General features: G+C 40.1%; 1 protein-coding gene across 3 annotated transcripts in view; it reads left to right on the forward strand.

The window, feature by feature from the left end:
* ITGA9 (integrin subunit alpha 9) overlaps window positions 1-12,260 on the forward strand; it is a 5,160,704-nt gene that overhangs the window by 1,062,712 nt on the left and 4,085,732 nt on the right. For all 3 annotated transcript variants that reach the window (XM_044065011.1, XM_044065010.1, XM_044065009.1), the window contains exon 9: window positions 2,737-2,874. In XM_044065011.1, coding sequence (XP_043920946.1) covers window positions 2,737-2,874 — 138 coding nt within the window. The remainder of the gene's footprint in view (window positions 1-2,736; window positions 2,875-12,260) is intronic.

Consider the following 12,260-nt stretch of genomic DNA (forward strand, 5'->3'; position numbering starts at 1 on the left):
TATGCAGCTGTAGAAAAAATAATGTCTAGTATGGACACTACAGAAACTTCAACCCTATGTATATGGAAGGAAATTCACTATTTACAAACTGCAATCCCTTAATATGATTACATCATGCCAGCTAGCAAAATGCCAAGTTTATTAAGGTGGAGCCTAGAGTTCCAGGCATATGACATCACAGTGCAGCACCATAGTGAGGTCACCAATAGCAATTCAGATGGGCTGTCAAAACAGGGTATGGGTTAATGTATTCCCAAACATGCCCATTTCTCTCGAGCAACATTTTTCTAGGGTCATTTGAAAAACTAGCTTGCATTATCAAAGGAGGGAGAGATGTGATGTTATGAGGTCATGCCGTCTGTGTCAGGGAGAGTAAGGCAGTACATGTGTACTTATACCAGAATAGCTAGCTAGAGTTTTGTAAAGTATTTCATGTTATTTGACTATCACACTGATTTATACAGATGTTTGAGTTAAAAATGTATTTGTAATGTTACTTGTGTTAAAAAGCATCAACAATAGGTCCTGTGGGACAGTAAGTAAGTATGCATGTTTATTAGGTTATGTTGTTGTAACTGGTCAAATGTGTATGTTTATCAGAGAACCCTGGAAGGGTGGAAAGTTTAAAATTTTGTTATAACTTTCAGAAGCTGCCCAGAGTCAGGTGACCAGAGGTGATGTCATGCTCTAACCATCATCTGCTGTCTTTGTAACTCTTGCAGCAGCACTTTGGAACCTGACAGGAAACATTTGTGACAGGATATATATCTCACACAGACACTCAACAGACATCATCTGGCTTTTGCTGTGGTGAGACAACTCAACACACATCATCTTGCCTTGTTTTAGTCAGTAACCAGGGAACAGTAATTCTTTAATCAGTCAGGGACATTTAATGAGAATAGTTCAGTATTGTTTTTCTGCAACTGTGTGAAACTATCCAACTGTATTATGTTTTATATTTATGTGATTCAAACTCTGTTGTTTATTGTATTCAGTATTCTCGCATTTTCTATTTTTCTATTTATTGCTAGATATTTTGAATACCTTTCATTGTGGCTACTTTTAACATCTTGAGAGTACCTATGCTTGTTTTAGTCAGACTGTGGCCATTCCTGAATTCCTTGCTGCTTTGTTTACACCCTACCATTTGTATTAGTATTTAACACAGTATAATTGCATACTCCCTGTAAGAGCCTTAGGGTAGCTGACTGGTGTCAGCTTGATTACCTCAGAGTCTGGGCAGAAAAGGGCACAACTAGTAAATCTAAGCCAGCTTTTTCAAGGTGTGTATGTTTATATGAAATTGAAATATCCAATTGTGTGTTTCAGCTATTGGGAACAGGAACACAGAGTTCCAAAAGGGTCAGTACAGAGTTTTGTGTGGGTCTGGAGAGAGAAGGAGAGTCCAGCCCCAGTTCTGGAGCACGTTCCCTGTGTGCTGTTAAGGAAAATTGTGCTTGGAGCAGGGACCTGCATCTGAAAATACTGAATGAATCCATCTTTGCTCTTAGTGACTGTCCCTCACCAGTCTCTTTGATTGCTGACCCAGAGTAGGGACCTGTCACAGTCCATATGTCTCTGATTTAAATTATTTTTCATTCAAATTGCATTTTGCAGCCATTTGCAGCTTTTGATCAGGTTTTCACTCTTTCTCCCTGTTTTTTTAGAGGATTGTATTTTTTTCTTGTGGGAAACATCTTATCTGTAACCTCTCATTACGAATTCTATTCCTCCTTAGAACTTGTACCTCATATTGGAAAATTGACACTATTCAAAGTAATCAGCTCAGCAGTTAAATTTTCTACCACTAATAACCCTGTTTGATAATGGCTTTTACTTTCACAAGCATTTCTGAGTTATAGGCTCTGACTATCAAACTAGTGTATCTCATATTTCCTAGAGACAGGATAATGCTCAGGACAAATCCTTTTTCATATCAATAGTTGCTATAGAGTCATTTCTGAATAAATCCATCAGTATCTAACATTCCAGAATAGCAAATAGATGCAGTTTGCATGCACCAGATTTCCTCCTTGTAAATTGTCTTTTTGCGGTTCCAAAATGGTTGCATGGTCTATGTATGCATTTGGTACAGGAATTGAATAAAGGCTGCCCCATTTCTTCTGAGTGTATTCTGGCATATTTCCTGGTAGCCAAGGAAGTTTTTTGGTTGAGCAGTCCTACTGTTTGTGCAAAATTGTACTACAGATAATTGAATATGGACCATAGTCCTTTATCTATCATGATAAGTAACAAACTTTCATTTACTCAGAAAGGCTTCAACAGTTGAATCTTTTCTTGGTATCACCCCCTTAGACATGATCTGTGACTTACATTTTGTTCTGAGTGACCTTCTGCTTTTCAAAAGCACATGCCTGATGGTATGAATTAATGTTACATTTTTAGGCTTGAAAGCACATTTAACATCAGTATTACATATGACAGATTCATTACCCACTGGCTTTCCTAACTCTGAAACAATCTTTCCCTGACTTCAAAACAAATTGCTCAGTCTATACATTAAAACAGTCTTGGTGATTAGATGTGAACTGGTAAGTTCAATGTGGTACACAGATTACCAAACTTTTTTGAAGAGCGCAAGCTTATTTTTCAGATGTACCGCTATATGCAGTATAATAAAATAAATAAGTATTTTCAAATATTGCTGTTGTGAAAGTATTGTGCATTGTGTTCAACTACTGAATGTTTTGTCATTATTTTGATTGATTATAGATGGGATCATATTTTGGCTCTTCCTTATGTGCTGTTGATCTGAACAAAGATGGGCTGTCAGACCTGCTGGTTGGTGCACCCATGTTCACAGAGATAAGAGATGAAGGTCAAGTTACTGTTTATCTCAGCAAAGGAAATGTGAGTAGTAAACTGATATTGCATGCTGTGTGTTATTGAAATGTGCAGAAATGATAAGGTTCTAGGTTACAGAGCACTAAATTAGAAGACATACTCTTCATTCAGGAATGCAAGAGAGATTGAAGGAACCATTACCATTTGTGAGAATGACAGTGAATGTGATGGGAGTGAGCAGTTAAGTGTCTTATTTCCCAAAATCCAGCAGAGTCCAGAAACCCAGACTGTATTTGTTAGTTTTCTTTCCCTCAGTTTGTCATAAACATAACTATGGAGCTATACTGACTTATTTTAACTGCAAAAGTGTTTCTAATTGGATAATTCATAATGTTGTACTTGTGAAGGCTGCCAGGCCAGCTAGCTAGAATTTTGTAAATAATTCTGTGTCATTGTAAATATTAATGTGATCCATATACTTGTCCACAAATGTAAGTAATCTGTATGTTATGTGCTGAGCTTCAAAAATGTAACCACAGTGCACCCTGCTGGAAAAGAGCAGAAATGTATATGGATTATATGCCTGTGCAAATGTATGTTTTTGTAGTAGAAATTAGGATATACATAGTTAACTTGTAAACTCTGAGAAAATAAGTAAAGAGTTTACGTTTGTGTTTACCACAGCTAGAAGACAGAATGTCTACAGATAGAGTTTTTTTCTGTTGTCTTAAGACAGAAATAATTACTAAGCTTAAAATGTAAAAGCGTTAATTGTTTGAAGACTTCCAGTTTCAGGCTAGCTTCTAAGAGAGAAGCGTCAACTTTTAAGAAATAAGTATTTTTCATAGAGACATGTTACATTTTCTTGGTATCTGTTTAGCCTGGGAACTAGAGGCAGGTGCCAAATAGTGATGTCATCTAGCTAACCCAGCAATAATGTGTATTATTAATTTAAGAACTATCTCAGAGAGAAAGTCTGTGCATTTTGTATTTGTCTCTGGACAGAGAAACATTCACCCAGCACTTCTGTCTGCATGTTGCTCTGTATATAAGACTTAGATTACAGTGATTTCTCTTGGAGATAGATAGAAACTTAGTAAGATTAGTTTAGATGTTTTCTGTATTGATGTGAGATTGTCCTGCAATGTTGTTTTAAAATATTTCCAGTGATTCTGAACTCTGTTGTCAGTGTGCTGATTTATTAAGTATTGTCTTGTGATTTTATTATTTATTATTAAATATAGTTATACCTTTTAAATTGTGGCTGGTTTGTTAGATATGTTTAAGCTCTTAGAGTACTTGCATATGTGTTTGTTGATACTGTATAGGCTACTCCTAAATAGCCTTAAAAGTTCTGGTCATACTTACCATTTGGATAACAGTAACATTGCACAGTAGAATTGGTCACCCTTTGTAAGGGCCTTATACTAACTGATAAGTAGTGGTTGGTTGCAGCTGGTACTACCGTACAGTCTAGGCAGAAGGGGGAATAGCTGGTAAGCCTGTGCCAGCCTTCCCCAAGAGTGTGTGTTTGTATATAAATCAAATCTCAAGTGTGTGTGTGTGTGTGTGTGTGTGTGTGTGTGTGTGTGTGTGTGTGTGTGTGTGTGTGTGTGTGTGTGTGTGTGTCAGCAACTTGGACAGGGACACAAAGTACTGGTTGGACAAAGAGGGTGCTGGAGGTTTTAGCTTGACCACTCGGCTGAAATCTTAACCCTATAGCTGTGCCACTGGGGAGTCTTATTGGGGATCTGGAGAGAGAGGAAGAAACCATCCCCAAACTGATTGTGATCTCTGTGTGCTCTTAAGGGAAATTGTACTTTACTGTGTGTGTACTTGTCATCCTCCCAATGTGCACGTCCCACACTGATGTTAGTGGTGAGGATTGAGGCTCCTTGATTACTGGGCCAGTGCAGGGGCATCACATATTATTTGGTGGCAGTGACTGATAGCCACATCACATATTAATCGGTTGATAGTGGTGAGATTAGCCACATCACATATTAATTGGCTTGTAGTGGTGTGGATATTGGATTCCTGATGCTTGTGTATAGTGATCACTGAATGTGTTTCTGTACTTTAAATCAGCCACACAGTGAACATTCAGAGTTCATATCACAACTGTTTTATTTTTTTTGTTAGCTTAGTAAGTCAGGGAGAGCAGGCAAGCATATCAGCAAAGGAGTATGGCAAGCTGAGAAGGGGCCAGTTGGCTGAGATGTGTCAGGCCTGGTGCATGCCAACCTGACTAAGGCAGACATGATTGCAACTTTAGTCACAGCTGCATCAGAGAATAGCAACCAGGAGGATGATCAGACTGGCCATGGAGATGTACAACTCTCAGAAAATAGACAGCTCAACCTTTCCACAGAGGACTTAAAAATCCATCTGGAGTTAAAGATACTTGAGCTAGAGGCCAAGCATTTGGAACTAGAGGCAGTAGATGGTCTGAGGCATCTAGAGACTGAGGAAAGTGAGAAACTGCTATGCCTGGAAGCTGAGGAGAAGGAAAGGCAGAGGCAGCATGAAAAGGAGATGCTGACTCTTCACCAGAGTCATGGAGTTAATGGGGAAGGGAGTAACTGAACTCCAGAAGCAACAAAGGTCAGAAAATTTCTTCCACAATTCACAGAGGGGGATAATTTTGATAGTTTCATTCAGTTTACTATCATTATTTTGACTCACACTTGGTCGACTGCAGTATGTTTGACAACGGAAAGTCGAACACAGCAATATTAGGAATGGGTTTTAACATGAGTCGAGATAGGGGTTCACTGCTATTGCTGAACTACAAACCTCACCCCTATCTCGACCCATGTTAAAACCCATTCCTAGGCTTGCTTTTAAAGTTCAATATTGCTGTGTTTGACTTTCTGTTGTCGAACATAGTGCGCTCGACCGAGTGTGAGTCGAAATGCTGATAGTAAACCTTTCATTCATATGTTTGAGAGGGTATGTAAACAGTATGATGGTTGACCAAGGGCTCTGGGTATGGTTCATGACCCCCCCTTACTCCATGGTAAAGCTGTAACTCTTCTTTCCAAACTGTCTGATAATGACTGTTTAAATTATAATGTTGTAAAGAACTGTTTGATAGAATTGTTTTCAGTTAACACCTGAAGCTTATAGGGAAAAAGTTTTGTGAGCATAGACGCAAACCAGATGAAAGTGTGTGTGAATATGTTGATGAACTAAGCACTTATTTTCATAGATGGGTAAGTGAATGTCAGGTCACCACTGTTGAAGGGCTGGCAGACCTTTTAGTGAGGGAACAAGCCCTTAGCACTTTTCCTGAGGACATGAGGTTCTGGTCAGTTGATAGACAATGCCTTACTGTAGATGAGTTGGGGAAGAAGGGAGATCTATACCTAGCAAGCAGGGCATTACTGCACAGGAAAGAGACCATAGGTGCCGGAACCATAGGGTGAGGGGGAGGGAAAGCCCCCCACTTTCACAGCTGCAAGACCTGTAATGCACGCACACTAACGTGAATTTAAATTTAAACACAAAAGTGCGTGGTTCCTTCCTACCAGACTCACCACCACTTAAGGCTGCTGGTGGATTCAACCTAATGGTAAGGTTAAGGCTGCTGGTGTTATGAAGCTGCTCCATTCTGATTATTTTATGAAGCTGGTGGTCTGTTCTGCTTATTTTATGAAGTTGGTGCTCCATTTTACTGTGTGCCATTCTGCTTATTTTATGAAGTTGGTGCTCCATTTTACTGTGTGCCGTTCTGCTTATTTTATGAAGCTGGTGCTGTCAAGTTAAGCTTAAGGCTGCTGGTGTTATGAAGCTGCTCCATTCTGCTTATTTTATGAAGCTGGCTGCTCTGTTCTGCTTATTTTATGAAGCTGGCTGCTCCATTTTGCTTATTTTATGAAGCTGGTGCTCCAGGCAGCTGTAAACATGTCTACCAGATGTTGAGTGCATGCAGTTACTAAGTGTATGAGAAATCTTTCCCTTGCTGTTTCTTCATGATTCTTCCAAAATTCATATGTTAAGCTGAAAATAGTCATCTACCCCTTTAAAAAATTACCCTAAACTGTAATAAAAGCATGTGCTACTTAAATGGCCCCTGTGCTGTTATTCCCAGGTCATCCATTTCTGCATTACTGGCATTTTCTTGATTATTCCGATGAGTCAGTATGCATTATTCCTAAGTGTGACAGCTGTATATTTAATGAAAATATTTTGATCTGAAATATCTGTCCTTTTTTTCCAGTTTTTTTAATGTTGTCATCTTAATTCACAGTGGTGGACCCAACTCCTACTAGCATAAGGCAGCAATCATTTCAGTTAATAATTATTTCTCTTTTCCTCTTAATTCTTAATTTCTGTCAACAATCTGTTAGATACAAGTTGTAGTTACAGCAACTCTCACTGTTACCATATACGGCAGCGACCTGTTCAGTATCTCTCATTTTTATTTATTTGTAATACTATTTTTTCACTTTGTACATTTACCTCATTCTGTTATTAGTTTACTTGCTCTACAACACAACTACAAACATGAAGTCAGTTGAGCCTATTTATATTAGGAGAGGTATAACAATGCACCATCATGTGTGACATCTTCCTGGACATTTCTTAATTTGTACAACACAAAGTACACTGCTCCTTCTTGCTCCTTTTTAGTGCAGTGAGTGATGGACAAAGCAATTGCACAAAGACATGCACAGCTTTCTACTTGATTATATCTGTAATGTGGCAACAGACTGAAATGAGATTGTATCACTTGTGCACATCTGTACAAATAAAAAATTATGTCTTTCATTTCTGATTGTATAAATGTTTACCTTCTCCTTGCTATTTGTTAGACTGTTGTTTCTGACATATCTAGAATTAACAATTTATTACCCTCATTACATAGCTAAGGTATTCGTTTAGTGGCAGTTCTTAGATCAGGCAGAATCTGCTTATTTTATGAATCTGGTGGTGTGTGTGTGTGTGTGTGTGTGTGTGTGTGTGTGTGTGTGTGTGTGTGTGTGTGTGTGTGTGTCTGTGTGTGTGTGAAATGCCCCAGTACATACAACAGCCTGCATTCTCTACCCACACCACCTGTCTAGATTTTCACAGAATATTGGGCTCATACTTTGGTCTGTTCCTCTTAAAATTTGTGGTTTTGTGGCAATCAATGATAACGGAATTCACAAAATAATGATAGCCCTTTAAGTTTCAGTCTTCCTATTTTTTTTGGTAACACAAAACACTATTTCAGCAACTTCCTAAGCTTATACAAGCAATATTTAAAATGTGTCCCTAGTTTTGGGCCTTTGCCCCCCCCCCAATTAAATTTTGGCTTTTTAGATTTATTCTGCTGCGAAACTGAGAGCTGTAGTTGTGTCAAGTGGATGGTGCAGTGGTAATGTTGTTGCCTCACAGCAAGAGGTTCTCCGGTTTGATTCTTGGCTGGGGTGCCTTCTATGCAGAGTCTGTATGGCCTTCCCTGTGTTTGTGTGGATTTCCTCTGGGTGCTTGGGTTTTCTTAAATGTCACAAAGACATGCATCTGGAGCATTTCTCCCTGGGCCTTTGCTGAAAATTGGCTATGTTCCAAGTTAGACCTTCCTGGTAAACAAATGCTAAATAAAAAATGTTTTAAGCAGCTGAGATCTTCAGGGGAAGAGAAGTTGAGTGTTGCTTATTCCACGTCTGTTTGCATTGTTAGTAGCACAATAGGTCTTTTGATGCATAAGGCTTTGGGTTCTACTCCAGAGTATGTAGCTGCATTGCTGATAATGTACTGTGCTGTACTTTAAAGGGAGTGGATGCTGCAGTCCTGTTAATGCCCTCCTTTGGAGGAGTTACCTAGTAACTATGAACCTGTCATTGCCATCCATTCCCTATTGCAATATTTACTAGCTTATCATTTTTAATGTAACATAAGCAATTTATTCTTCAAGGGAAACAGCCACTTTATTTGTAGATGAAACAATGAAATATAAAGTTGTTTGATAGCAGCAACCTCTTCATTAATTAGAGATCCTTTTACTGTGGAATTATTTAGATAACTAACTTCTGCAGAGATTTTGTATATTTACTGATATTGGTGAATTGTAATGACAGAAGTTTGAGCGGCCTTTTATGGTCAGAATTTTCTGAAATGGGTAGTTTTGTCATTATTGGTTCATACATTTTGTTTCATTGCTTACTAGAAGGTGGTTCAAAACTACAAATTTAAAACACATTCTAACAACTAGTGCTATACAAGGAATATAATTTAATACAATCAGGAAAGTGAATCAAAGAATGTATACATGTATGCATGGCCCTAAAAATGTGTTTGAAAACAGAGTGTGAAAGGCTCAAAATCATGGGCAAATTTTAAGCTTTATTCATGTTACCAAAGCAATGGATCAAGGTAAAACAGTAAACACCACATTACCTTGACCTGGCCAAGCCTTTTGACACAATCCCCTACTCGGGTGTAGTACACAAGATGAATAATGTAGGTGCAAACACTTGTATCACTAGCTAAATTGCCAACTTGCTCACAGGATGCAGGAGATCAAAATAGGGGAAGAGACCAGTCACCAATGGGGTCCCAAAGGGTTCGGTGCTGAAACTTTTTCTACATCTGAAAAGTAAAAGGAAATACCAAAGGGCTTTGGCCGGCTAAGTCTGGGATGACTGCAAGCTAGGAATAGTTATCGAATCCCCAAATTACTTATCCATCATGCAGGAAGGTTTGTCCTAAATAATAACTGGTGTCAGAATCATGACAATGCCTTCTGAGAACTGACCCAATTGTTTGGTATTTGGGAACTTGTGTGTACAGTGACCTAACGTTTGACCAACATGTGCCCAGAGTTAAAAGAAAGCCTTTCTAGATTGCACAGCTTATAAACAAATTGATTATGACTAGATCTAGAGATGTTGTTGCCCCCTTTACAAAGCTATTATTAGGTTAATAACTTTGTATAATGCCCACTTTGGCATGTGTCTGTCCATCCCCATGCAACAATTGGAATACCTTCAGAGATACCTTACTAAACTATACTCAGTATCCTACAGAGTGCTTAGAGGTGACATGTCTGGCATACAAGGCATCCTCCGACCTAATACAGATGGACCTATTGAACATCAGTAAGTAAAACGGCATCACAAATACTCAGTCCAAAACTGAATGTTGTGGAGAGATGGATATATATCACAGAGGCTACCACTGTTCCAGAACAGACTATCCATAAAAATAAAACAAAGCTCATCTGTCCATATTCAAGTACAACTAGGATCTAAGGATGGGTAATAGAAAATGTACTCCAGGATTGCCCCTCATGCAATTAATGGATAGAGGCAGTTCCTAAATGCTGCATCCCTTACATGGGTCCCCTCAAATTATCTATGGTATGATCACAGTTATTCTCAGTAGGGCTAATATGCAGTTATCAGCCATGGGATAGGAAAGACCAATCAGAAAATGTTAACTCAAGCACCAAAAGGGCATTGAACGTATATTGTGGTAGTACATAATTATAAAAAATTGCCCTTTTTAGATCACTAAGTGCCCCTGTCACCCCTCAGTCTTCAACAGCTTCCGGCACCTATGAAAGGGACACCTAGTGCTGCTCATGGGTCTAAGAGAACCCATGGTGGGCAGCCCAGACTGCCCCAACAGAATCTACCAGTAGCAAGGGAAGCCACTAGTCCAGGACCTAAGATTAAATGTTTTAAATGCAAACAGTGGGGTCATGTAGCATATAGATGTCCACGGAGGCAAGGTGGGGAACAAAATGTGGGAAAGCAAGTAAGTGGGAATGACAGAATGCCAACAGTTGGTTTTCTTGAGACAACAAGGGTACCAAGCTACCATCCTGCAGATGTCCTGATAGAGAATGATTTTGATAATGCAATGCCATGTGTTCATGCAGTCAGGCTAGGATACAAGCATGAGGGTCTGTTAGCCTGGGGGAGACCCAGACAGACCGCACACTTGCAGCCAGGACTGGTGAGGTGGTTACTTCAGGGAGGGAGCTACTCTGTAGCAGTGAGACTGAATGTGAGCCACAGCTACTTGTGGGTACTAATGGTCCCTTGGACAGAGTAACTGCAAGGGCAAAGGTAAGTAGTACCACCCACACTGACAGTGAGGCACCGCTGTTAGATGATACCAGACTTCCTGTGGAAGGGGAGCTGGGAAGGGTTAAAAAGAGAGAGTTGAGACAGGCTCAGCTCTCAGACCCTACCTTACAAGGCCTGAGAGAAGTAGCTAATGAGGCACCTGATTCTCAAGGGAAGGGAGAATCTGTATAATGGGACAAAGGGTTAGTGTACAGAGAGTGGACCCCTGTAGGAGGGCTAGAGTGTGAGAGATTACAGCAGTTGATTGTGCCCAGAGCATACCATCTGGCACTTCTAGCCATAGCCCATGATATTACCCTTGCAGGTCATATGGGCATAAAATGTACCAAGCGACATATTGTGCAGAACTTTTATTGGCCTGGGATTTCCAGAGATGTAACAGGGTACTGCAGGACCTGTGAGCAGTGCCAAAAGGTAGGCAAGGCAGGATACAAGGTGAAAGCTCCTTTGATGCCTTTGCCTGTGATTGAGCCATTTCAGAAGGTAGCTATGGATATTGTGGGGCCTCTGAGTACCCTAATTTCCAGAGGGAAAAGGTATATCCTAGTGGTAGTAGATTATGCTACCAGATACCCTGAGGTATTGAGGCAGAAAGGGTGGCAGATGCTTTGTTAGAGATTTTCAACAAGGTAGGTTTCCTAAGAGAAATACTGACTGACAGAGGTAACAATTTCATGTCAGACCTGCTGGCTTGTCTGTTGAAGTACTGTGGGGTGAAACACCTAAATACCACCCCCTATCATCCCCAGACTAATGGTCTTATTGACAGGTTAAACTCTGCACTCAAGACCATGCTACATGCATTTGCAGATCTGTTTAAGAGGGACTGGGACAAGTATTTGCCCCATCTATTTGCTTACAGAGAGGTTCCCCAGGAATCCACAGGTTTTTCACCCTTTTTGTTGTATGGGCATAGGGTGAGGGGACCTCTAGATTTAATGTGATAATGAGTGGGAGGGTGAGTGTGAATCCCACAAGGAGTCTGTTGTGACATATGTCCTAAACCTCAGGACAAGACTCTGGGAACTCATGGGCTTGGACCAGGAGAACCTGGCAGAAGCCCAGCAGCGGAAAAATGTCTGGAATGACAGGAATGCTTAAGCTGGAGAATATGCTGTGGGACAGCAGGTAATGGCTCTCATTCCTGTCAGACACAACAAGCTGCAAGCAGCTTGGGAAGGGACCCTACAAGGTGGTGGGGAAGGTCATTGATGCTGACTGCATGGTAGAACTGCTGGGCAGGAGGCAGGGACACAAACTGTACCATGTTAACATGATGAAACCTTGCCATAATAGGGAGGACCTTGTGCTGAGTATTTACTGTGAATTGCAGGAGGAGTCTGAGGGAGATCTGATGACTGATGATCTCAG

This window comes from Protopterus annectens, chromosome 3.part0, assembly GCF_019279795.1.
Source record: "Protopterus annectens isolate FY-2018-M chromosome 3.part0, PAN1.0, whole genome shotgun sequence".
NCBI classification, from domain to species: domain Eukaryota; kingdom Metazoa; phylum Chordata; order Ceratodontiformes; family Protopteridae; genus Protopterus; species Protopterus annectens.